At 42.7% G+C, this 27,704-nt stretch overlaps 1 protein-coding gene across 3 annotated transcripts; it reads left to right on the plus strand.

Annotated features, from left to right (window-relative positions):
• Window positions 1–1,794: 1,794 nt before the first annotated feature.
• Window positions 1,795–26,755, plus strand: LOC133421690 (adhesion G-protein coupled receptor G1-like). 3 transcript variants are annotated; one of them, XM_061711423.1, is made up of 12 exons: window positions 1,795–1,882; window positions 2,662–3,070; window positions 11,158–11,245; window positions 11,604–11,732; window positions 13,976–14,137; window positions 15,523–15,577; window positions 15,655–15,746; window positions 17,524–17,642; window positions 20,975–21,255; window positions 24,592–24,694; window positions 24,771–25,096; window positions 26,274–26,755. In XM_061711423.1, exons 2-12 carry the CDS (start codon window positions 3,060–3,062, stop codon window positions 26,387–26,389), a joined length of 1,482 nt encoding a protein of 493 aa, XP_061567407.1. In that variant the 5' UTR covers window positions 1,795–1,882; window positions 2,662–3,059; the 3' UTR covers window positions 26,390–26,755. The 3 variants fall into 3 exon arrangements, with proteins under 3 accessions (XP_061567407.1, XP_061567399.1, XP_061567415.1); XM_061711415.1 differs by having other exon boundaries at window positions 1,803–1,882; window positions 2,662–2,719; XM_061711431.1 differs by lacking the exon at window positions 26,274–26,755 and having other exon boundaries at window positions 1,803–1,882; window positions 2,662–2,719; window positions 20,975–21,236; window positions 24,771–25,085.
• Window positions 26,756–27,704: the final 949 nt, after the last annotated feature.

Below are 27,704 nucleotides of genomic sequence, written 5' to 3' on the forward strand. Positions count from 1 at the left end.
TTCATAATTTTTCGAGTAACGGTGTGCGAGTGGTGAGGCCCCAAAGTTCACGCAATGCGTTCCGGATGGGGCAAAAAGCGCACGTTTGTGCACGTTGCGCAAAAACGTGCACGCCAATCGCTAATAAAAGTCATACCCATCGATTCCCGATTAAGGCGCACGTTTCTACGTTTTTACTTTTCGCGTTTTCTCAAAGCTGTGGGACTAGTTACGCGCCGAAGTTTATACGGAAGAATAAATAAATAAAGAAGCCTGAGCAATAGTATGAGTGCCTCGTGCTGCGCACGAGGCACTCCTCCTCCATTGAGCTTGCGCATCTCAATGGAGGAGGAGTGCCACGTGGCGCAGCCGTGGCACTAAAAAAGGGAAACCTTTCTGTATACTAATATATCGCCTTCATTTTTCAGGTTTTTCGGGCCGTGTTGTATTTTTTGGGGATTTTTTTTTTCCACATCAGAGCGGGGTCATGCTGTACACCCGCTGGTGCACTGTGGGACTTTTGAGACTTTAGCTTGTTAGCAAAATGCTAGCAACATTGACTTTTGGGCCATTCTGGACGATTGCAATATGGTCATGCCACTACTTGGCATGCCCATAATAATAGTCATTATCATCATCATTATTATACAATATATAAAAAAAATAGATACATTATATATAAAATAAATAAATAAAAAGAAAATGAGAAGGCAATACCACTAGAGGCAACTACATGGTTTATTGAGGTTGGAGAATAGTGAGTTTTTAAAGAGAGGTAATTAATTAAATTTTTTAAGGTTGTTCCAGTCTGATGGGGCTTTGAATTTAAAAGCACGTCTGCCAATTTCTTTAAATGTCAAAGGAACGAAAAAGAAGGGTTGCTGAGTGTTTCTGAGAGAATATGAACATGTATATGGAATCAAATATTGTTTTAAGTAAGATGGATAACTAAAGTGGATACATTTGAATATGAGTTGGAGCCAGTGGTATATCTATATAAGTAAAATTGAATTTCTCTGCTCCTCTCTTTTGATTCTGTAAGAAACCGAACTAAGCAGTGAACATTACATTTAGAGATCCAGATGCTTCCATACATCACTTGTAAGAGCTTTGACATTTAGTCCCCTTTGTGCATCTTCATGCCAGAAACAAATGGACGTTTTCATAACCCTAGTAACGCTGCATGGTGGGTGAGTCTTCCCTGACGTTTCTTTATCATTCTTTTACGTCATCTGAGAAACCGAGAAACAGTGGAAACACTTATGTCATCGTTCCAGACGAGACCCTCACCACACTGACAGTCATGCAAACTCTGTACCGGGAACCTCACGCCGACTATTAAAATCTACATTTATGGTTGGATTTACAATAATGAACAACATTTACAAGTAACTGAAATGTTTCTTTAGTTCCAGTGAAAAGGGAGTTTCATTTCCACTGTGAGTTGAATCACCAGCACTTTTCACCATCGCTTCACTCAACTGTTTCCAGGGTTTTGTTCTTGCATAAAGACGAAAGAAAATGAAGAAACTTCCTCTTTTTTCTCTCTGAACTCTCTGAACAGAAAAGTATTGTTTTTTCAATTTTAAGCTATAATCCTTTTATTTTTTTATATAGAATAAACAAATCTGGCAGTAATATAAACTATTCTGCTGTTATTTCTTCTCTTCTTCCCTCTTCAGTGGAAAATCTGGAGGAAAATGAGAGCAAAAAAAACTAATAATCACTACCTCATTCTCGTCAGCATCACTTCCTTATTGCTGCAACATGTGATCAAAACAGATGTGAAACTTTCACGTCGCCTCATTCAGCAGAGATCAGTCAGGACCGTCAGACACGATGTGGATTATTCTCCTGATCAGCTGCTTCTCCGTCTACAGACCTGCCGTCTCCGCGAAAACAAGTGAGCATGTTTAATCCAGGCTGGTTATCTAGAAGACAAAGCTCTACGTATACTTTCTTAAATTTTCTGAGGAATATACTGGTGACTCGATCTCCGAAACAACTGTATGACAGATTATACTATCATTTTATCACCATGGTTACAGTAGAATTACATCAGAAAGGAGGTTCCTACTACCGAGGGTGAGAATAGGTTTGATACAGAGAACTTTGGTTGGCTGGAACTCTATACCAGTTCATATTTCTCATGTAGGTAGCAAGGATTGGTTTAATATTCAGTTGAAACAATATCCTTTAAAATGTAATGAATTATGATTTGACATTTGGAATGGAACAGAATGAAGTTTGAATAGAATTACAGGTAGTGCAAACCCTTTCACAATAAAGGTGAAAAGTGATCAAGAATTCTAAGATAAGGTCATTTCAGGCAGGTATTGTTTATGAAGGTGTTTTATTTGATTTCATTTCTATGTATTTATGTCTGAGAATGATGGTGATTTAGTTTTATCCTCTGTGTTGTGTGTGACTAAGGGAGTTGTGTCTATTATAGTTTTGTTTGTCATGTATAATGTGTGTCTGTTATGTATTAAGTTTAATTTGTGTGTTGTGTGTATGTCGGACCCCAGGAAGAATAGCTAATGCTGTTGCTAATGCTAATGGGGATCCTAAATAAAACAAAAACAAATACCGCCATCACTGCTCTCACATCCAACCAACTGTCATTTCTGGACTCTGTCTCCAGCTGGGGTTAAAATGTGTTTCTGATATTTCCTCCTCCAGATAGCTGTGGGTCGGTCTTCAGGGACTGTTACAATCAGACTCTTTCACCGTGGACCAGGTAACCGACATCCAGGAATCGATAACCAAACTCTGTTTATCTGATCATCAGTTTGCTTGTTTTGTTTTTCAAATATATCTTGTTGTCATGGAGTGGTTGGATGAGGACCCAGATGCAGGAGAGTGAGAGGCAGGAGTTCAGCAAAAAGGGTTTATTTAAAAAAAGGCAAGAACCATAAACGCTGCAGAGCAGGATTAACAAAAAACACTGGAGCAAAAACGGAAAACTTGGCAGGACACATGGAGGAAGGAAACAGTACGGAACCACAAGGAGCAAGGGAAAGACAAGACCAGATATACACAAGAGGGTAACGAGACACAGGTGTGAACAATCAGGGCAGATGGAAAACAGGTGGGTTCCACACTTCTGACTTCCGTATGTAAACATTATAACGTTATATTGTACATGCCTCTAGTTAGTGTTTAGTAAACCTCTAGTTAGTGTTTAATAAACCTCTAGTTAGTGTTTATTAAACCTCTAGTTAGTGTTTATTAAACCTCTAGTTAGTGTTTAGTAAACCTCTAGTTAGTGTTTATTAAACCTCTAGTTAGTGTTTATTAAACCTCTAGTTAGTGTTTATTAAACCTCTAGTTAGTGTTTATTAAACCTCTAGTTAGTGTTTATTAAACCTCTAGTTAGTGTTTAGTAAACCTCTAGTTAGTGTTTAATAAACCTCTAGTTAGTGTTTAATAAACCTCTAGTTAGTGTTTATTAAACCTCTAGTTAGTGTTTAATAAACCTCTAGTTAGTGTTTATTAAACCTCTAGTTAGTGTTTATTAAACCTCTAGTTAGTGTTTAGTAAACCTCTAGTTAGTGTTTATTAAACCTCTAGTTAGTGTTTATTAAACCTCTAGTTAGTGTTTAGTAAACCTCTAGTTAGTGTCAGTAAACCTCTAGTTAGTGTTAGTAAACCTCTAGTTAGTGTTCAGTAAACCTCTAGTCAGTGTCCAGTAAACCTCTAGTTAGTGTTAGTAAACCTCTAGTCAGTGTTTAATAAACCTCTAGTTAGTGTTAGTAAACCTCTAGTCAGTGTCCAGTAAACCTCTAGTTAGTGTTAGTAAACCTCTAGTTAGTGTTAGTAAACCTCTAGTTAGTGTTAGTAAACCTCTAGTCAGTGTCCAGTAAACCTCTAGTTAGTGTTAGTAAACCTCTAGTCAGTGTTTAATAAACCTCTAGTCAGTGTTTAATAAACCTCTAGTCAGTGTAGGGCTGAAACGATTCCTCGAATAATTCGAGTAATTCGATTACAAAAAATGATTGAGGAATTTTCTCTGCCTCGAGGAATCGTTAAATTTATTTATTTATTATTTTTTTTCGTTTAATTTCACCAGCTCAAATCCTCGTATTACGCCCGGACCACATTTAATGCGACACAACGCCCTGACGCTGCGCCATTCATCCATGCGCTGCGCACGTTAAAGGGGTAGTAAGGGAAGTGTCTGAAAATCTGGGAACTAAATCGTTACCAAGAAATCTCTTCACCAATGTGTTTCTAAAGGTGTCTAATAACATGTCCTAAAAAGTTGAAATTCAACTCCTGGGGGAAACCTCATAAAAAACTGCACAAAGTCAGGGTACCAATAACCGATTTTTGAAAAATCGAAAATGCTTAATTTGGCCTTAATTAACTTGTGAGGGGTCAAACTAGGGGTTTTTTAGGATTCTGAGTTCATTTATAGCATTTGTTTTTCACTACAACCATTCCTTAGTGGAAAAACTGCCACACCATTTTTTTGCATTTACATAAGATTGCATTTATTACAATTCGTTTCACATTAGTCAGAGCAAACAATTATCCCCCTTGTGGAATGCTTTATGAGTCAATGTCTGAGTATTCCTCATCAATGCCATCACTTTTAAAGTAGTCATAGCTATCCATCCATCGTCCGCCGCTTATCCGTTCCTAGGTCGCGGGGGCAGCAGTCTCAACAGAGATGCCCAGACTTCCTTTACCCCAGACACTTCCTCCAGCTCTTCTTCCTCCAGCTCTTCCAATGGGAGTCCGAGGCGTTCCCAGGCCAGCCGAGAGACATAGTGTCTCCAGCGTGTCCTGGGTCTTCCCCAGGGTCTCCTCCTGGAGGGACATGCCTGGAACTCCTTCCCAGGGAGAGGGACATGCCTGGAACTCCTCCCTAGGGAGGAGGGACATGCCTGGAACACCTCCCTAGGGAGGGGGACATGCCTGGAACACCTCCCTAGGGAGGCGTCCAGGAGGATCCGGTACAGATGCCCAAGCCACCTCAGCTGACTCCTCTCAATGTGAAGGAGCAGCGGCTCGACTCCGAGCTCCTCCCGGGTGACCGAACTCCTCACCCTATCTCTAAGGGAGCGTCCAGCCACCCTGCGGAGGAAACTCATCTCTAAGGGAGGAAACTCATCTCTAAGGGAGGAAACTCATCTCTAAGGGAGGAAACTCATCTCTAAGGGAGGAAACTCATCTCTAAGGGAGCGTCCAGCCGCCCTGCGGAGGAAACTCATCTCTAAGGGAGGAAACTCATCTATAAGGATGAAAACTCATCTCTAAGGGAGCGTCCAGCCACCCTGCGGAGGAAACTCATCTCTAAGGGAGCGTCCAGCCACCCTGCGGAGGAAACTCATCTCTAAGGGAGCGTCCAGCCACCCTGCGGAGGAAACTCATCTCTAAGGGAGCATCCAGCCACCCTGCGGAGGAAACTCATCTCTAAGGGAGCATCCAGCCACCCTGCGGAGGAAACTCATCTCTAAGGGAGGAAACTCATCTCTAAGGGAGCGTCCAGCCACCCTGTGGAGGAAACTCATCTCGGCCGCTTGTATCCGCGATCTTGTCCTTTCGGTCACTACCCAAAGTTCATGACCATAGGTGAGGGTAGGTGCGCAGATCGACCGGTAAATCGAGAGCTTCGCCTTTCGACTCAGCTCCTTCTTCACCATGATGGTCCGGTACACCGACCGCATAACTGCGGACGCTGCATAACTCATAGTCATAGCTAATGAAAGTAATATACTTTGCATGTACACACAAATGTTACTGACCTCAACCGAGCCATCTGTAGCAGTAGCCAATGCCTCTCTCACAATTAAAGTGTCAGCATCATTGTCACTCTGCACAACGGTGATGCTAAGCTTCTGGAATGTTGAAGAGAGGAGGTGAATGAGCTCACTCTTATTATGGCTGTTGTCCAAGAACTTTGCTCTTGCTGTCCAGTGTATCAGATCCGGTCGAATGTGGAGATCACAGCATGTTTTCTTGGTACGTCGGATGTGGTCATGATCTTTTGGCGATCTGTTATAGCCATCAAAGACCACAATGATCTTTTGACAGTTACGGCCAAGATGCTGCAGGTAGCTTAGGTAACTGTTGGCAATCTCCTACCAAGTCTGACCTTGTTCCCACTTCACCATGTAAAGAAGCCACCCACCATGACTGGGTCATCTGCTGTGCTTGTGAATCCTGTAGACAAAGATACAAGCATCTCTTTGTCGCGTCCGTGGTCAAATGGGTTGTTCTCCTCAAACCATTGGAGGGGAAGTTTAACTGCCTCTGCATCACGCTTCATCTGGGTTTTCCCAAGGTCTATGTAGAGTGGAGCATGTTGGTTTACACTTTCCTCCATATGCTTGTTGATATTAGAGAAGTGGCTGAGTGTGAGCACCCAGCACTTGTAGCCAGAATCACTGCTTCTCATCCTCCCTCTGCTAGGTCCACCTTCTGATTTGGCCGCCTTCATTAAAAGGTATAGTCTGTAATCGTATTCAAAAAAATGTATTGTTCTACTGGGTGAAATGGTCCTTCCATCCTGAGAGTAGCCAGTGAATAATGTGTTCAGAAAAAGGATAGAAAAAATCAGACCTCTCTGACAGCTTTAATCCTGTAAAAACTCTGACCAATCTGTTTTTTGCACACCGAATGGTACGGATTGGTCAGAGGACCAGAAGAGTGGCAGGGGGGAAAAAAACAATCAGATGCCTTCATTTTAAGTCCCGCCCACACCCCCCTCTGTCCCATGCGCGCACTCTGCTTCCAGCCTGCCTCCAGCCCCCCGTGTCCACTTCCCATGGGTCCTCCTCGGCTCAGAGTGTCCTAGTGTGACCCCCCCCCCCCCCCCGCTGCTCCAGACCGACTGGCAACCGCGGCCTGAGGGCCCCCGCCGCTCCCGGCTTCACCGCCGGCTCGCGGTCGGGTGGTCACGTCGATGTAACGGCTCGCCCTGCTAAAAAGGCTAAAAAAAGAAAGCCAAAGTGCGATTCTGCGGTGCAGGTTGTCCGCTACTGGGGGTCTGCCCGACCCCCAGTAGGGATGGAGGCGTCTCCATCCCGGTGAGGGCGGAGAGCGCCGGTGCGGGTGGCGGTGCGCTGCGGTGCTGTACAGGCTCTGGAGCCACGGCTATGCCGTAGGGTACGCCGTAGCCTACGGCATAGGGTACGCGGCGACGCGCACCATTCTGCATTGGTGTAACGCGGAACCATAAATCAGCCTTCAGTGTGTGCTCTGTGTGCTGTTCTGAACACTTCTCTGTTGTGCTCATTTTGCTGGGACGTCGGGTCCCTCCGCCGAGACACAACTTTTGCGGTATGCGTTCATTGTTGTCTAAAAATGATGCGCAGTGCCCACCCAATCAGAAACGGTACAGATATTCTGTGATATTTTTTTTATATTTATAAAAAAATAAAATTACAAAAAAATAAAGGATCCCCATAACTTTGATTGGGTGGGCAGGACGCACGTTTGGGTGGGCACAGCCCCCCCCTGCCCCCCCCTAAAACCGGCCTCGCTTACAGGTGAATGAGACATGGGGTAGTTTTGTTGAAAATGTGCTGTCCAAAATGTCCTGGAAAACTGGACTCCTGCAAATGCGCGTTCCCCAAAGTTTGTGGGGGCGTGGCTTTGGATGGAGCGCTGACGGGAGGTGGAGGAGGGGGTGGGGCTTAGAGGAGGTGCCACTTTCAAATCTTGCTAGCTCTCCAACATCACAGACTATACCTTTTAAGGTCTGCTCAATGCAGGTGCCAGACCAATCGTCGCTGGAATACCAGACAACATGGTTCCCATGGGCAGTGAAACGTTCAATGGTCTCTTTGTAACCAGGCAAAGTTTCCAGTTCCTTCATCAGTTGACAGTACAGCCATGCACCTTTGGCATACTGATGATGGCCTGCAGCTGCAAAGATGTCCAGAATCCAGGTAAAAGCAGTATATTATGTCCATGATCAACAAAGAAAAGGGATGCAAATGGATCCAGCATGTTTGGTCCTAATGTTAACTCAAAACGTCCTCACGTTGAATGCAAAAACAACTACAGCAACCATCACTAAACACTGACTTGGTCTATTCATCATGTCAAACAATAAAGAATAAACTATTATCTTTTTTTCTTTTTTTACATATGCTATGTGTGAGTGGGGGGCATTGCCGGGATGAACGATGACCTGGGAAAGTGGGTGTGGCCGTTTTTCCACTAAGGAATGGTTGTAGTGAAAAATAAATACTTGCAATGAACTCAGAATATTGAAAAACCCCTAGTTTGATCCCCCACAAGTTATTTAAGGCCAAATTAAGCATTTTCAAATTTTCGAAAATTGGTTATTGGTATCCCAACTTTGTGCAGTTTTTTACAAATTTTCCCCCAGGAGTTGAATTTCAACTTTTTAGGACATGTTATTAGACACCTTTAGAAACACATTGGTGAAGAGATTTCTTGGTAACGATTTAGTTCCCAGATTTGCCAAATATCCCATAAGATGACCTTACTAGGGGTTTGTTTTGTAACATGCCATGCTCAGGCAGTCTGCAATGGCCCAGACGGGAGACTAATGTAGTTCAGTGCTTAACTTTTATTTTTAATCCACGCTATATTCTTTTGGTCCGTTCTCCTATGTTCCCCCTCTAAAGCCAAAATTATTGTTCCGCGTTAAATCGACGCAGAGCCTACGCCGCTCTCCGGCGAGGGCGGAGAGCGCCGGTCCGGATGGCGGTGCTGCGCTGACGTGCAGGCTCTCCACGGCTACGCCGTAGCCTACGGCGTAGGGTACGCAGCGACGCGCACCATTCTGCGTTGTTGTAACGCGGAACCATAAATCAGCCTTTACCCGGTATATAAATCTCTGTTCCCGCTACAGTTTTAACTAAAAGAAAAGGCAGAAAATGTCAGAAAAATAAAAACGTAATAAAGCTAAATGGGTAATTTTCATTTCATTTTATCTCTGTAGTCATTCATGGATAAAACAAGCAGCACTGGTGCCTAATGTGCTCCAATACAGCAGGTCTCATAATTATATTTTGAACACTGCCAAACTCTAACTTAAAACTTACCTAGAATTTAAAATGTGCTTGACACAAATGAAAGTTCAATTGAAACACGTGGGAAAACACCTAACATTTTAAGTTATGTCTGATATCAGGTGTAATGGAAATTTTTAGGTTAGAAATAAGAACATTTCTTGGTAAGATCCTTAGTTTTTTGAGTGAAGGCAGTTCATTTGGTCAACTGGTGTAAGTTCAGGGTTTTTGAATGCACAGCCATGTATTATATATGTATACTGTATTATATAATTTAGTCTTGATGTCAATTAACATCTAACATTTTATGTATATTTATAATTGCTCTTTAACTAAACAAATATATGTTTTATCCGATTACTCGATTAATCGATGGAATTTTCAGTAGAATACTCGATTACTAAAATATTCGATAGCTGCAGCCCTAAGTCAGTGTTAGTAAACCTCTGCTTAGTGTTTAGTTAAACCATGTGTTGTTTTCAAATTACATAATGTACTTATGTACAAAGTACTTATGAAGCATTAATGAATGTAATTAATGAATAATGAATACTCTGGCTCAAAACGGTAAGGACGTCCATCATACTCAAAGTCGTCGTCCACAACATCAGAATCTGACAAATATTCAGACATGTTTCAAATAACTAACGGTAAACTAACAGTAGCGAACTCCAGCTGTACACGGAGCGCTGTCTGGGATGCGCGCACAGAGATGACGTCACGCAGGTCAGAGGTCTTGTTTACAAATGGATTTATTTAATACACACAAAGCCCTGGATGAAGACAACGGGTCCTGGAAGCAGATCTAGTGATTCATAAAAGAAATGAAGAGTTTCGCGGCAATCATGTGTTATTTAGACGCTGCAACGTCTGTGTCCGTCTGTGCCCCGTTCACTACCGTTATATGGAGAAGCGGTCTCGCAAAAAAAATCCTAATATCTTCCGAAGGACTCCAAATGACACCAAACTTGCCTGGGTGAGTATACGACCATAAAAAATGCCAGAAATAAGGTCCAGGTTGTAAAAAACCGAACTTTCCCTTTAATGTGGTTGCTGCACCCTTCTGACTTCCGTATGTAAACATTTTAAATATATATCATGGCTCATAAGAGCGTTTGCCTTGTTAGAAACCACAGTTAAGAGCTGAACTGAGGTTATAAACTGAGGTTATAAACGTTGGTTTGCGTGCTGTACGTCCTTGTGTCTCTAAAGAGACTCTAAATAGCAACAACCGCTTGGTCATGTCTTTCTATGTTGTTCTGGGCCGACCACAATCATGTCAGTCTGGTCTGAGTTCAGTAATAAAAAATTACAGCTCATCCAAGTCTTTACATCCTTGAGGCAAGCTTGAAGTTTATTTAGTTGATTCAAGTAATCTGGCTTCATAGATAAGTATAATTGACTATCATCTGCATAGCAGTGTTTCCTGATATTCAGTGATGGGCAGTAACTTACTGCCCATCACTGTAATCCGTTACTGTAATCCGATTACTTTTTTCAAGTAACAAGTAAAGTAAGGGATTACAATTGCAAAAACAGTAATTAAATTACCTTTACTTTTCTGAAAGAAGGCTGCGTTACCGTGTTACTAAATGCACTATTTGTTTTGTGAAAATATCTCATGACTTTGCGCCGCTCATTCTAACGTATGAGCGGCGCAAAGTCAAGCCTGATTTATGGTTCCGCGTTAAATCGACGCAGACCATACGCCGTAGGGTACGGCGTAGGGTACCCACAAAGTAACTAGTAATGTAACTAATTACTTTTGAAAATAAGTAATCAGTAAAGTAACAGGATTACTTTTTTGGTTCAGTAATTAGTAATCAGTAACTAATTACTTTTTCAAAGTAACTTGACCAACACTGCTGATATTACCTAAGGCAAGTTTATTTGAACAGCACAATTCAACACAAGGTAATTCAAAGTGCTTTACATCAACATTAAAAGCGGCAAGACACAATTAAACAGTAAATAACAAATAAAATGATAATAAAAGAGGTAAAATAATAGAAAGTTGTTAAAAAGTAAGGGCAGCAGAGTACAGCAGGTATACATTTCATTCTTACAATGGCAAGAATTACGTTTCTATACGGTCAAAACGTACAAAGACTGGGTCAAATACAGTATTACAGAAGTATTTAATGTCTTGGTTCTTGGACTCATGTGCAACTTTTGTTGGCAGGTGCTATGAAGACAGGATTGTAAACTGCACGCCGAGTCGGTCTCGCTCGACAGGGTTCCTGCTCATGAGGGTGAACACATCGGAGGAGGTCAGCTGAATTTGCTCCCATTTCAGATTAAAAACTATAGATGGGTAGAAACTTGCCAGGCTGACAATAGGATGATGGAAACAACCCTGCTGCAACTGTGCAGCTCTTTGACCTTTTATCTGTTGCGTCTCTGTGTGGCCAGTAGGGGCAGTTGCTGACTTTGATAAATATTCATTGAAAGATTTTTCTGCAAGTTTGTTAATCTGTTATCTCTTCCTTGGTCTTAACCACTGTGGATTACAATATAACTACAACAAAAACTTCTTACATCTAGTTTTACAAGTGTATTTGTAATGACAGGGAAGAACATGAAATAAGTTTATAGTGGAACTTCACGGCTCGTCTTGTGTGATTCCAGGCCAACGTCAGCCCGACGCAGCAACATGCCGTCCACATCCCGTCGTCGGCCCTGCAGAGGAGCCGGGGCTCCGGGTCCTCGGAGGAGGTGGTGCTGGTCACCTCGGTCATCAACAGCACTTACTTCAAGGTCAGAGAGAGGGAAAACGCTGCACTTTGAACAAGAGCAGGAAGAACATGGTGGTATTTTGTCTTCTAGAGAAGCTAAACATGAAATTGCACCGTCATGGAAATCTATTCCCAGACCAAGTAGGCAGAGTTGGGTTGAGGGTTTTACTGCAATGCCTTGCTTTAGAGCAGGGATCGGCAACCTGCGGCTCCGGAGCCGCATGTGGCTCTTCATCCTCATTGTAGCGGCTCCCCCTGGCCTTAAACATAAATAAATCATAAACAAAAAAGAAAGTCCAGAGTGCTCAGAAGGTTCATCTAAATCATGTGACGAAGGTGCTCTTTGGTGGGAAAAAGGATGTCAAAAAAGAAAAAAGTGGGTTACAGCCAACTGTAACCCACTTTTTAAAATCTTCTACATGAAATAGCCATTTCAAATAAAGGCTTTTTATATTTGAAGAAGAGTGCCTTGGATTTTTCTTATTTTTTGATTAATAAATTATATTTCTGAATTCATTTTTAGTCATATTATTAGTTTATTTTGTTGGGCAGTTATCTTGGAGTTTGAGTTGATACCATCTAATTTTAAAAGAACTATTTTTAATTTCTATATTTCTATATTTATTTTTAAAGCTGCTAAGCTGTAGCAAATTTTTTTATTTATATTAAAGTGGAGTAGTTTTTATTTTACTTTTACACAAATATAGACTGAAATAGGCCTGCAATCCACAGTTTAATTCATTTCAAAGTACGCTTACAAATGCACACTGCACTTCTGTTGTTATATTTAGGGGTTGTAACAGCTAAAATAAATAAAAGATCAAAATTTTAAAATCTCTGTTATCTTTTGCGGCTCCCGATAATATTATTTGTAGAAGTGGGGGCAAAATGGCTCTTTTGATAATAAAGGTTGCAGACCCCTGCTTTAGAGAAACTTAGATATATGGTGTTAAAGGGAAATATAACACATTTGAGAAGATTTGGGGCTCTTTTATGCAATTTCTTGTTTATTTCTAATAAGGTCACTGGTCACATTTTGGATGGTGGGAGCGTTATATAAGTACACAATGTGTTTCCATCAGTGTTTGTACATGTTGGTCTATCATTAGCTCCTTTTCTTTTCCCTAAGCGCCACGATGAGAATCAGTCAGTTACCACAACAGTAAAAATATACCACTTAAATCTCTACATTTGGCATATCTTCAAGTGCCTATTTGTACGTATTAATGTGCCTTGTTCTGTTTTGTGCCTTTGTACTGTAACTGAAAAAGTCAATAAGAATATTAGTCAAAAAGAAAAAAGAAAGAGTAAAAAACAGCTGAAGCTTTCATAAACATCCGCACCAACTTCCCCTTCCAGCTATTTGCATGAATTTGCCTATTTCGTGGTCCCTGCTGTTTGATATGGAGTCTGAAACCGTCACTAACCCCGTCACACAAACAAACAGCATAAGGACATTCAAATTATTAACCCTATCTTTTGAATCAGTATAAGTAACAATTATAGAACATTGAAGTAGAGATCATTTAACAACCAGCTTCCTGAGACTGATTGTCTGAAATGCTGGAAATTGAAACATAGTTGGTTATGACGGTTGTTGAATGTATGTTTTTCTTTCTTTTTTTCTGTATTAGATCAGTTGTGAATTTCTAGACTACAAATTAAATGAAATACTGCTTTTCAGACTTTTTGACGACCTCAGATGAATCTTAACTGCAGTGTTTTTGTTTTGTTTGGTGTTATGTTCTCATTTCGCTGTCTTCATTTTGTTTTTTCTAAGTAAGTTTAAGTATTTTTAATTTGATATTCTCTTTATCTTACGGAAGAGTGTCAGGGCCAGGCAGGAGAAAAAAAAAAATATTTTAGAGGAGGAAGATTTTTTTTTCATTATGCACTTCGAGAAAATAGTCAAAATTTCGTGAATAAAGTTGAAATGTTGAGAAAAAAGGCGAAATTTCGACTTTATTCATGAAATTTCGACTTTATTCTTGAAATTGTATTTCAACATTAATCTCGACATTTCGACTTTTTTCTCGAAGTTCACAATAAAAAAAATCTTCCCCTCTCAAATATTTTTTCTTTTGCATGGCCCTAATACCCTTCTGTATTATTTAGTGGAAATGTATTTGGTTTGCTTTTATTATGTTATGTTTAGTGCTGTATTATTTTAAAATGTTGGCGGATCCCAGGAAGGATAGCTGCAGTCGTGCTGTAGCTAATGGGGATCCTAATTAAATTATTAATGGTTAATTAATGGTCCTGCAGACTCGCCCTCGCCCCCCACGCAAAGGAAGTAGGATCTTCCTCCCTCCACAGGGGCCCCAGGGTGTCGTGCTGGGTGAGCTGGTCCTGGCGGTGAAGGCAGGAATCATCCCGCTCAGAAACATCTCTCCACCCATCAAGCTAATCTTCAAAAAGAATCCAACGGTAAAATAACGTTAGAGCCATTCGTCTTATAAACAAAGTGATTAATAATTTTGATTTTGCAATATTTGATTTAAGTGTATGTTGATTAATACGCAGTTTAATGTCAGTTCGGAATGTGCTTGCTTAATATTAACAATAACTGCAGCTTTCTCATTGGTTACATATATATATATATATATATATATATATATATAATCACGTGATGTATTGTTTTATTGTGAAGCTATGTAACCGAGACAGCACGCTTGTTTTGACCGTGCTAGCACAAGAATATTATTTGTCATATAATCGCTCAGTTTTTGTTTTTGTAATTGAAAGAAAGGTTTTTCACTAAACGTTTGAAAGAAGAACACGGACTGTGACGTTTTATTTGAAGTACGCGTCAGCTACATGTTCGGGAACTATAGCTAAGTGTGCTTTTACCAAACATTAGACGGAGCCACACTTACAACAATAATCAATAATTAAAGATGCAAGCAGTGATGAACGTGCCCTCGCGCGTGCAATTTTTACCAACAAAGGTCAAGGACTCAAAACTAAGTCCGATGATACCACCCACGAGTCTTTATGTCAAACCATTTAAAAGTAATGGCAGAAAGTAGGAACTATCACATATCAACCAATCAGAAGAAGGGGCGCGGCTAATTTGCACCAATTATGTTCAAGGACTCAAAACCGAGTCTGATGACACCACCCACGACTCTTTATGTCAAACCATTCAAAAGTAATGGCAGAAAGTAGGAACTATCAAATATGGACCAATCAGATGAAGGGGGGTGCGCTTTTTGGCATCTAGCGTCGCCATGGTAACGCTTTTGAAAGAGTAAAGTAATGCCCATCGTCGCAGGATCAAGACGCACATTTTGATGTATAACACACCTGGGTGCACGTTACGGCTCGGGCAAAGAAGCGGCCGAAGAAATGGCATAAATTGCGCCAAAATTACACGATTAAGTCAAAATGGCCGACTTCCTGTTCGATTTCGGCCATGGCGCCAAGACACTTTTCTTTTAGTTGCGACATGATACAGGTCTGTACCGATTTTCTTGCATGTGCGTCAAACCGTATTGTGGGGCTTGAGACACAAAGTTTTCTAGGGGGCGCTGTTGAGCCATTAGGCCACCCCCATTAATGCAAACCATTAAATATCAAATTTTTCGCCAGGCCTGGCTTAGTGCAAAATTTGGTGACTTTTGGGGCAAGTTTAGGGGGGCAAAAAGAGGCCCTCCTTCCGTCGGAAGAAAAACGAGAAAAACGAGAAAAACAACAATTCCTACAGATACAATAGGGCCTTCACACTGTCAGTGCTCGGGCCGTAATAATAATAATAATACTGTTAGTTTTGGCAAATGGATCAATAATACTTCATGTCACTAATGTTTCAGGTTCAGAACGGGACTTGTGTGTTCTGGAAGGAGCCGGAGAACGAGAACGAAGCAGGTGGACGACATCGTAGCTCAGAGACGTTTGTCGGAGTCGGAGTTTGAAGGCGAACTTGCTGATTGTTTGTGTTTCAGATGGGTGGAGCACCGACGGCTGCAACACCACCAACACCGGGGACAGCTTCATATGCAGCTGCGACCACCTGAGCTTCTTCGCCGTGCTGGTGGTAAATCACAACGTCCGTCTGCCGCGCGTTTGTTAGCGGGAGTTTCTGACCACGGCGGCCCGCGAGCAAAGAGCTGCTACAGCTTCTCCACCAACAAAAGCTCCACACTGGCCACGGTTACATGATGTTTTTTAATTCTGAATTAATTATTCCGAATTAAATAATTCAGAATTAAACTATTTTCCTTCAAGTTTACATGGAAATAGTAATTCTGAATTGAGGTTTACATGGAAAACACGTTTGATCGGATTTATCCAATTCCTCTTAAGGTCTGGGGGTTGGGAAGGTTCTGATTGGATAGGGGGGCGGACCGGAAGTTACGTCTACCGGAAGAAAAACTAACTTAGCCGCTACAACTTTGAAAAGCTCACAATTATGATTTTTCCTGCCATCTGTTCTTTTAATTATTTCCAGGTCCTCCAAGCTATTTATTAAATAAATGGTCTCTGCTCTTGACCAGCGTTTACTGCGTGCTGCCATCTTGAAACTTTGTTTGGAAAACAAGCTCAGCGTGGAATATAAGCGTCATGGAGACAGACGGACGAGGGAACGAGCAGTGCAGAAAGAAAGTGGAATGAGTGTAAACATGATAGCGGAATTATTCTATTCGGATTTATAATCAGAATAAACCAGCCACTTACTTCGGAATTAAGTTTAATTCAGAATGGCCATTTTCATTCGGAATTAGGTGTTTACATGGTAATTTTTACTCATTTTAAATTGGATTAAATTTTAATTCTGAATTAAAGAGGAATTAAACTTCCCATGTGTAGCAGGGTGGATGCTACGGGGCCCGCCCGAAGGATGGAGAGACACCGGAGTTTTCGTGCAGAACCTTTATTTCGGCTTTTTCACCAACAGCAGATCACCCAGTGCACAAGCACCTCACGCAGCAGCTTCTTCATTCTGAGTGTCTTATGAAGGCTGGCAGAGTGGAGAGGCTGATTGGGCCCACCTGTGCCCTAATCAGCCTGAGTGGCTGCAGCTCCTCCACCCTGCCACACCATGTAAACGCACTGACTGAGCTGTGAATGGTGACATGTGGATGCATTTCCCTAAAAAACTCCCCGGCCGTCCTGTTACCGTGGTCACAGTCATACCCCTTTTCCACCAAACCGGTTCCAGGCTAGTTCTGGTTTTGGGCCAGTGCTGAGTTTGGAACCGGGCTTTCTGTTTCCACTAACAAAAAAAACGTCTCCGGGCCAGAAGAACCGGTTCCAAGGTAGCACCAACTCTTTGCTGGTCTAGAGGAAAGAACCGCTTACGTCAACGGAGGGGCCGGAGTTATTAAGACCAACGGCAACAGCAAGACTGGGAGACGGAGACATTTTCAAATAAGAATGAATGTGGATGCAGCAAAGCATCATGGGTCTGAGGAGGAGACAACCTGTCTCTTAGAGATGTGTCCACGGAGGAAGTATGTGGACCAAGTCCTATTAGAGCAGATACCTGGTTGTTGCTGCAACTTTCACGCAAACGCAGAGACGTAACTGACGTTTATAGAGACGTAACTGACGTGGCTCCTCTTAGCACCAAGCTGTGGAAAAACAAACCGGTTCTCAGCTGGTTCCAAGTTGAACCAGTTGTGAACCAGAACCAGGCCTGGAACCGGTTTGGTGGAAAACAATAGTCCGACCAATAATACGCCCGTCCTGCTGGAAGCTGTGCAGTTTGCTCATTTATTTATTTTTTTATTTATTAAAATGCACCAATACACAAGTTAGATACAAGGCGCCTGAATGTGAGTTCAGAGAGATGATATCTTCCTCTTTTCCAGAACCCGGACATATCGGTGGATGAAACCAACGCCAGGAACCTTAACTACATCACCTACATCGGGTCAGCGCTTTCCGTCCTCTTCGCATTCATGAGCTTGTTCATCTACATCAGTCTGCAGTGAGTTTTATCCTCTTCACCACATCATCTTAACATGTCTGTAGCATAGTGCGGAAAATAAAGGCGTCATCACAGTTTCACGTCTCTGCTACAGAGATTTTCAGTGATAGATAACATAAAGTGTGTTTACTTGACATCTTTTTATCTAACTAGAACAGGGCAAACGTGCCTGTATACGGGAAATGGTTTAAAACGTGACATCCTGGGTTTACTATGGACCAATGGAGGGAGGCTAACGTTGGAGAGACGTGGTCTCTCCTGCTGGTTCCTGTCAGCATTCATGTTGCTGCATGTTGGATCAGAGAATCACTTGGACATCCTGCTAATAAAACATTACAGTAATCTGGAAGATACAAACTAATTAAGATTAGGGTTGTCCCGATTAGGATGTTTTAGCTCCCGATCCGATCCCAGTCACTTGAGTTTGAGTATCCCGATTTTTCCCGATCCGATCACTTTTTTTGGCTCCTGATACAATTCTGATACTTTTTCCCGATCAGATACATTTTGGCAATGAATTAAGTAAAAACAAAAAAACAAAAAAAAAACAGTATTTCTTTTCACTGACTGCATTGTTGGATCAAAACAAAGCTTATCAGCACTGGTGCCACAAAATGTAGAAACATGAATTTGCATCACTTCAAAAGAGGTAGTTTACTTACTAGGTTCAAAAGTTGAATGACATTCAGTCAAACTCACGATCAATAAGAAAATTAAAACCCATTTAGGCTTAACCTTAGTGCAGAATTCTCAACAGCATGAAGTGAATAGCAGCAGCTTTTCATCGCGGCTGTTATAGTTTTCTGTCACTGTGTTGTAATGATGTTACGCAGAGCGTAGGAACCAAGTGTGGTTGTTCAGAGACGGACCCTTTGGACCGTAACACCAGTGTAGGAACCAAGTGTGGTTGTTCAGAGACGGACCCTTTGGACCGTAACACCAGCGTAGGAACCAAGTGTGGTTGTTCAGAGAGGGACCCTTTAGACCGTAACACCAGCGTAGGCTCCAAGTGTGGTTGTTCAGAGAGGGACCCTTTAGACCGTAACACCAGCGTAGGAACCAAGTGTGGTTGTTCAGAGAGGGACCCTTTAGACCGTAACACCAGCGTAGGAATCAAGTGTGGTTGTTCAGAGACGGACCCTTTAGACCGTAACACCAGCGTAGGAACCAAGTGTGGTTGTTCAGAGAGGGACCCTTTAGACCGTAACACCAGCGTAGGCTCCAAGTGTGGTTGTTCAGAGAGGGACCCTTTAGACCGTAACACCAGCGTAGGAACCAAGTGTGGTTGTTCAGAGAGGGACCCTTTAGACCGTAACACCAGCGTAGGAATCAAGTGTGGTTGTTCAGAGACGGACCCTTTAGACCGTAACACCAGCGTAGGAACCAAGTGTGGTTGTTCAGAGAGGGACCCCTTAGACCGTAACACCAGCCCGCAAAATAGCAGTCCTTCATCCCCGTGTTGTGTCGTCACCGAGAGTCAATAAAGTGACCAAAAGATGATTAACGAGTGACGGATAATAATTTACACTACAGTCACTTTTCTACGACAGCTTTTCTTTCTTTTTAAAACTTTCAGACATTGTCTCCGTTTATCTGAGCGTAGCCTAGCTGTTGTTAGCTTTCTGTTAGCCACGCTTCTTTCACTCTCCAGCACAAACGTCACTTCCAGCCGCCCAAAAGCAATATCTTATAATAAACACACATCAACTGTCTGTATTGTTAAATACAGTTGTTAAATACAATTATAAAACGATTTAATAATTTGTATATACTAAAAACATTAATAACCAGGTATGTACAGATATTTTTTTTGGCCAATACCGATGTTTTGAAGATGACGTGACTGGGCCTACACTACTTAAGATAGAAAGATTGTGGAGCCCATGACCATGAGGGATGATTGAGGTTTATTCTGAGCCACATCTGCTCATGATGCACAAACAACACAGTCAAAACCACAGCAAACAGGAAATGAGTCTCAATTTTCAGTAACTTCCCAAATGCCCCATCGTGTTTCTCAAGAGTCGACCGCAGGACCCAGATAGCGGGCCGGACTTACGTTCGTACGCCCATGTGAGCTTGGAAAGATCAGTTCAGAACTCAGACCAACGTCACCTCAAAACTGACTAAGCAAAACAATCCAGTTGGGCCTCCAGAAGAGACAGGTGGCTAAATCGGTGGCTAATGTCAGGCGTATGGAGGCGTGAGGTTTGTTTGGCAACAGCAACGGTGCCAGAATTGGGCTGATAGGATCAAAAACATCCCAGTAACAGGACAGTAATAACGATTAGGGCTGCAGCTATCGAATATTTTAGTAATCCAGTATTCTACTGAAAATTCCATTGATTAATCGAGTAATCGGATAAAAAATATTTTTGTTTAGTTAAAGAGCAATTATAAATATACATAAGATGTTAGATGTTAATTGACATTACTAAGACTAAATTAATACAGTAGGTTCATGGCTGTGCATTTAAAAACCCTGAACTTACACCAGTTGACCATATTCACTGCCTTCACTCAAAAAACTAAGGATCTTACCAAGAAATGTTCTTATTTCTAACCTAAAAATGCCATTACACCTGATAACACACATCACTTAAAAGGTTAGGTGTTTTTCCCACTTGTTTCAATTGAACTTTCATTTGTGTCAAGCAAATTTTAAGTTCTAGTTAAGTTTTAAGTTAAAGTCTTGATAAGATTTTGTCGCATCGACAGTCGTCATAATTAATAGAAACCTAGCCCTCCACAGGGCTAACGTTATGTTAGCAAGGTACCGTAACGTTATTAGTATATTAATATTATTAGTACAGCATTAGTAGCTGCTGTGCAGCTGCTAATGGGGATCCAATCAAATAAACAAATAAACAAACGTTAATCTCATTAATTAGCGCTACGTTAACTTAATTTGTCTCGGGTGACGGTCCTCCACTCTCGGAGTAAACAGGGTGTTGGGTAGAGATGCTGCAGCATTGAGGACGTACTGTTGTGGTATCTAGCGCTGGCTATGCTAGCACTGTCTTACAGTGATACATGCAACAGTGTTGCCTTGGTGTCCAGCTTGAAATGCTCCCACACTTTTGACATTTTCTGCCTTTTCTTTTAGTTAAAACCAAACATATCCGCCGCCTCTTTCCTCTACCTTTACGTGGGCGGCGTCAGCGCGTTGTGCCGCATTAAACATAGTCCGGGTGAAATACCTGCTTTGAGCTGGCGAAATTAAACGATTCCAAGAGGCAGAGAAAAAATTCCTCTATCATTTTTTGTAATCGAATTACTCGAATTATTCGAGGAATCGTTTCAGCTCTACTAACGATCCTTCCGTTTCCCAGCCGCCGGCGTCCGGAGAAGGCCACCGGCCTCCACATGCAGCTGTCGGCGGCGCTGCTCTGCCTCCACCTCACCTTCCTGCTGTGCAACCTCTGGTTGTGGCTGCCGTTTGGGACGGGGGACGGCCTGGTCTGCAGAGGTCTGGGTCTGTTCCTGCACTGGTCTCTGCTGGCCACCCTGGCCTGGTTGGCCCTGGAGGGCTTCCACCTCTACCTGCTGCTGGTCCGGGTCTTCAACATCTACGTCCGCAGATACCTGCTCAAGGTCAGCGCCGTGGGATGGGGTGAGTTCTCCTTCTGCTGGACGCTGGGCTACAGTCTAGACTCTAGAGCCCTGAGCGGGACAGTTTGTTTCATCCCACTCCCACTGCATTTCTGACCATTACTGCCCGCACCCGCAACGTCTGTGTTCCACTCCCACCCGCTCCCGCAGTGTATATATACGCTCCCGCCCGCTCCCGCAAAACTTTGAGAATTCACGCCCGCACAATAATAGAGATGCATTGTTTTAGTGTCTTCTCCCGTCCCGCAAGAGAAAAGTCCTTGACAAATCTGATTTAAGGTTAACATGATCATTGTGGAGCTTGATGGATAATTGACAGTTCATAGGCCACCTGACTGAAAGTTAGATGCAAATCCGTCATTGTCATCATCGCACGCTTTTTCGCCTTTCGCACCGCATCAATTATGTGATTGAGGTTATAGCAACGAGAGTAGGCTGTGAGTGGCTCAAACACTAATAAATATCGAACGAAACAAGTTAATTTAACAAATGAATCGCTTGCCATTATATTGCTGTGGAGGAAGAGAATGTTGCTGACCGACTGCAGTCCTGCCCGTCTCTCTTCCAAGATGCGCTACAGACACTAAACGCAGTTTCTCCAAATATCGGACTTGCCTTGCTTCGTCTTTGTTTTGTAAAGACCTTTTTTTTTTTTTACCTTGTCTTGTCGCTAGGCTACATCCCGATCCCGCATTGGTTTTTTTGGCCGCCCGCTCCCGCCCGCAGGAGAGCTCAAACCGCTCGCTCCTGCGAGATTTGCGTTGGGTCCCGCAGGACCCGGCGGGACCCAATCCCAATGCAGCCTCTACTACAGTCCAACGATGCCACAGGCCAGCGATCGGCAACCAGCAACCCCCACTGTAGCCCCGAAACCCCACTGAAGATCACACTGCATATTAAGGCTGCGACTAACGATTATTTCAATTATCGATTGATAAATAGGTGACTAAAAAAAAAAAGGTTATTCCCGCCTTTCTTCCCGAAATAGAACATTTCAACTCACAGAGCAAATAAGCGCACAAAATACAGCTTGCTGCTAAAATGTTTGGTAACACTAACAATAATATGAGATTTAAAAAATATATATACATTTTTGTATATATATATATATATATATATATACACATTTATTTATTTTTTGTATACAAACACACACACACACACTCACACACGGGTGTGCTTTCAACGTCTTCTAATACTGAATGGAAACATCAGTGTTTTGCTGGTAATCTGGTGCCATTATCTTGTTGACAATCTAAGCAACGAGTTTCAGCACTTCTACACATGACGGAGGAAACAATTCAGCCTTGACGCAGTGAAACGTCAGCAGCCGTTTGTCTGATTGGTCCCTGACCGACCAATCAGAAACATCCTCCTCCGTTGCTGCATCCGGTTTATCCGGTTGGATAAACAGTCTTCTCTCTCGTTCACATGAATCGAAAAAGCCTAGTTTTTACTTGTCTTGTATCAACATTTAAATCACTGGATTATTTTTAAAACTTTGTAGCGTATTTTTAGCCGCAAACTGGCAAAACAAAGTCGGCTTGGCAGCAGCCAAGACCGCGAAAGCTTTTATTTATTTATCTTAAAATGGTTAAGCGGTCTGTAAAAGTTGTAAAGTGACACCCGCTACCCAGAGAGAACCACAGAAATACATTTCATCCCAAAACCAACAAAAAATGTCTGCTTTGGATAAATATGAACGGCCGCACCTTTTTGAACAACTCAATCCACGGTACCTGAAGTGTTGCTTTTTATTCATATCTAGTTGCTGTTGATTTTCTTTGGTACTATAATTAGAAATAAAGTGATGTAAAACCCTGTTTTTACAACGGAAGTGGACGGAGAGATGACAGTTTTGTTCGACCTAGCAACGGGGGCGACCTAGCAACGGGGGCGGGGCTTGGAAATCGGTGGCACACATTCGCTGCGTCCGAAATCACATACTTCCACCCTAATGAGTATGGAAAAGGAGTATGTGAGATTTTTTAGTGCATCCGAAACATTAAAACGTACTCAATAGTATGCTCTATCCATACTCATTCCGGAGAATTTTTTTAGTGTGGATTGATGGACACTAGCCGAGCAGAAACTTCCCACAATGCAATACACCGGCGGTTGGTTGCTAAGTGATACGTATTATGTCATAAGTATAATATTAAGTTTCATAATATTATTGTATAATATTACTATTATAATATTCGTATATAATAATATTATATCTTGTTTCGGCCAGAATAAACGGAAAAGAGCGGAGCGGTGCTGCTACCACTGCTGTGACAGGTTACTATGGTAACAACTCCCCCCCTCCCTACGGCAGGAAGTGCCGTGTGCGCTCTTAATAGTAAGTCCGAATTAATGCACACTACTGATATTTACTCAAAAGTGTGGCGAACTTAAGTATACTTTTTAGTATATACTTTTTAGTATGGCATTTCGGACGCACCGATTGACCTTCAGGAGGTCACCGCTCTGCTTAGCTAGGGGTCGGAAACCCAAGATCACTTTCTCGTGTATCACGATGAACAAAATATTAACACGCATCATCAACCTCCGAAATAAAAATGATTAGATTGCATAAACGACCCACAATGCCTGATGGGAACCGAATGAGCCATGGCAGAGCCTCAAACCCAGGGGTCGGCAACCCGCGGCTCTAGAGCCGCATGCGGCTCTTTAGCGCCGCCCTAGTGGCTCCTGGAGCTTTTTCAGAGATGTTTGACCTTTTTTTTCCTTTTTTTTTTCTCTTTTTTCTCTTTTTTACTTTCCATTTTAATCTCAACATTTCGACTTTTTTCTCAACATTTCGACTTGTTTCTCGTCATTTCGAATTTTTTCTCGACATTTCGCCTTTCGCCATTTGCCTTCATTCTAAGGCTTATAGAAGACTTTTCATTTTTTGCGGGTCCAGACATATTGTGTTTTTGGTCCAGTATGGCTCTTTCAACATTTTGGGTTGCCGACCCCTGATATAACCTCTGCCACCGGGGGGCGTTAACGCCCTTAACGTTCCACTCCAAGGATGTAAGTTAGTTAGTTACGGCTGCTGCTGCATAGCTGTCAGTCGCTCTAACTGGATTTGATGGGCCAGAGGAGACATTTCCACTTTATTCTCAAAATTTCGACTTTATTCACGAAATTTCGACTTTATTCACGAAATTCTTGACATTTCGACTTTTTTCTCGAAGTGCATAATGAAAATAAATCTTCCCCTCTCAAATATTTTTTGTCCTGCATGGCCCTAATACTCTTCCGTAGTTTTATGCTTGTGCATGTTTGAGACGAATAAAAATCTAATCAAAATCAAATCAAACTTGGTTCTGCTTTTCCTCCGCAGGGTTTCCGACGCTGGCCGCCTTCGCCTGTGGCGTCTCTGGAGTCTACGGCAAATACGAGCTGCAGATTGGAGAGGGCAACAACCGCACGTCGACGGCACAGATGTAGGAAAGACCCTGGAGACGCTGGTTTGAACCTGGTTAGACCTCAGTGGACCTGACCTCTGCCCCCCCCCCTCAGGTGCTGGGTGCAGAGCCCGGCGGGCCACGCCGTCATCTACGTCACGGTTGGCGTCCTCTGCCTGGTGGTTCTGTACAACTCCTGCATGCTGGCGCTGGTGGTGTTCCAGCTGTGGGGGTCCAGGGACCGGTCCGGTCGATCCGGCTGGTCCAAGACCGGCGCTGACGGGACCAAGATGAGCAGGGAGAAGGCGGCTGAGCTGTGGAGGAACGGCGTCACCGTGCTGGGCCTCAGCTGCGTGCTAGGGTTGCCATGGGGACTGGCCAGCGCCACCTACATGTCGCTGCCCGGGATCTACATCTTCACCGTCCTCAACTCCCTGCAGGGTCAGTAAGGGTCCGGTGGGTCAGTGTGGGTCAGATTGGGTCAGATTGGATCAGTCTTTCGGCGGACTTTGTATTAATAGAGCCAACCTGCTCCACTGGAAACCTTATTCTGTGATGACTATAGCCAGACAGCGCGGCTTGTTTTGCGTTCTGTTTTTTTACATCGGTGCTGGAAAGGATCTAGTACACCGTCCCGCAGCTACGGCACTAGCGCAGCTACAGCGCTAGCGCATCTACATGGCCTTGAGCTTGTGCCTTGAGCTGCAGCATGTTGAGGTTCCTACCCACACCAAGGGCCACACTCTGGATCTGGTTCTCACTGACTCTGCTTCCATCGGTAACCTACAGGTCTATGATCTCGGTGTGTCCGACCACAAAGTGGTCTCAATTAAAGTTGCTTTCGTCAACGAAAATCCTGACTAAATATTGTCGTCAACGAACCTTTATCACCTGAGGAAAACGAGACGCAACGAAAATGCTGGTCATGTGACGATAACGATAATTAAATATATAATGCAATATCGTAGAGGAATAAAGACTAAAATGTAGATTACGAAATAAAAACTCTGCTAAAATGTGTCTCCATTTTGGTTGACCAAAACGAGACGAAATGTTCTAACAAAGATTCGTAATATACATTTTTTAGACTTGGAAAAGAAAACCGAATGTGTTTTAGAAAAAGAAAAAGATGGGGAGAAATGCGGAAAAATAAATATGTTGTAAACTCAAATTAGAGTCTTCTGTATCTGGAATGAATGTATTCTTGAGTCTCTAAGGTAACAATAATATAATAATAAGATAACCTTCTTTGAATTGTAAAATGAGTTTGGCTAAATACAATCCTTGACTAAAACTAGACTAAAATTGACAATTCTGACTAAAATAAGACTAAAATGCTCAGACTTTTAGTCGACTGAAACTTGACACGACTAAAAGGAGAATGAACGTGACTAAAACTAATAAAAACTAAAATGATAGCTGGACCCAAAAATGAGACTAAAGTTAGAATTGAAACAGGCTGACAGAAACAACACTAGTCTCAATGGCCTTAACCTTTATGCTGCCTACTATTAGACCTAAGCGTCAAATGTCTTTCTGGAACTGGAAAAGCATTGACTCTACTATGACCACTGTGGGTCAGATTGGGTCAGATTCCTGATATCTCGTCTTTCTCCAGGCTTCTTCGTGTTCCTGTGGTCGGTTGCTCTGTCCCGTAAGTCTCGGTGCGACAGCAGCTCATCGGCCCGAGAACCGTCCTCCCAGAAGATGATGACGACCAGCTTCAACCACTGACCGCCGTCACCATGACAACCAGCTTCAACCACTGACCACCGTCGCCATGACGACCAGCTTCAACCACTGACCGTCGCCATGACAACACATGTCGCCCACTGCCTATATTAGGCACCGATCAACCCCTGGGCCTCAGCCTAAAAAACCCTCTTTACTAACGTTTAAGCTGTTTTATATTTCTATGTACATTTTTTTTAATCAAAAAACAAAACAAAAAATCATGACTAAAAAAATGCTTTTGAGGTATTTATTTCTGGATTTGTACAGTTGTGATGTCACCGAGGTTCACCAGGCCGGTCTCCCTGACCTCTTCACCTGCCCAGGTGAAGAGGTCGGGCATGTTGCACATCAATAAAGCGTGTCTGTCGCTGGTGAACTGGTCTGAACTTGTCTGATTTGGTCTGGACTGTTCTGAACTGGTCTGATCTGGTCTGAACTGGGCTGAACTGGTCTGATCTGGTCTGATCTGGTCTGATCTGGTCTGGACTGGTCTGACTGCACACTCGGGTCGTCAAAGATGGATGTTGTGAGGAAGCTATTCCTCTTATTTGTTTTTAAAGTTTCCAGCAGGACCATCAGGGTTACCGTGGTAACCATCACCAGCATTGTCAGACCAGCCTCTCCTCCTCTTCCTCCTGAACTGTGTCTGGGTTTCAGTTTCATGTCTGGGGAGGAAGTGAAACCCTCCGTCTGGTGACCATGACGCCGTCGTCTGCCGTCACGGCATGCTGGTTTCTGCAGTTGTTTTGGTAAAAGCTGCCTTTTAAGCTAGCCCACTTCCTGTTTCATCCTGAAAGAGCTTTATCTTAGCTTATCTGCTTTGGTAAGTGAAAGCTCAGAAACTGAGAAAAGCAGAAGCGTCTCACGGCTCTGAGCAGCTGTTAGGGCCTACTTTTCTACCACTAGCCCTCACCCACTACCAGTAGCCCTCACCCACTACCACTAGCCCTCACCCAGTACCACTAGCCCTCACCCACTACCACTTCACCCTAAAAATGAAGCCATAGGCGTAGGGCCCTTGTAATCTTCCCTAGGGATTGGGACACCACTTGCTACAGTACTTCACTGCGTGGTCACGTTCGGGTACGTAAACGACTGCGTAGTTACGTTTGCACATACGTCACACCATATCAGGAAGCCGAGAGCAAAAAGCTGTTTTAATTTCCGCTGTAGCGCTGTTAATATGCCACTTTATTAAGTTTTAATATTTTTTCAGGCGTAAAAGTAACCGTTAAGATCCCTAACCTGGGCTCAGTTTAGCCAAATAACGCCTGTTAAGAAATTTGATCCAAGGTTTTCGGGATGAGAACAGCCT

This window comes from Cololabis saira, chromosome 2, assembly GCF_033807715.1.
Source record: "Cololabis saira isolate AMF1-May2022 chromosome 2, fColSai1.1, whole genome shotgun sequence".
Taxonomy (NCBI): domain Eukaryota; kingdom Metazoa; phylum Chordata; class Actinopteri; order Beloniformes; family Belonidae; genus Cololabis; species Cololabis saira.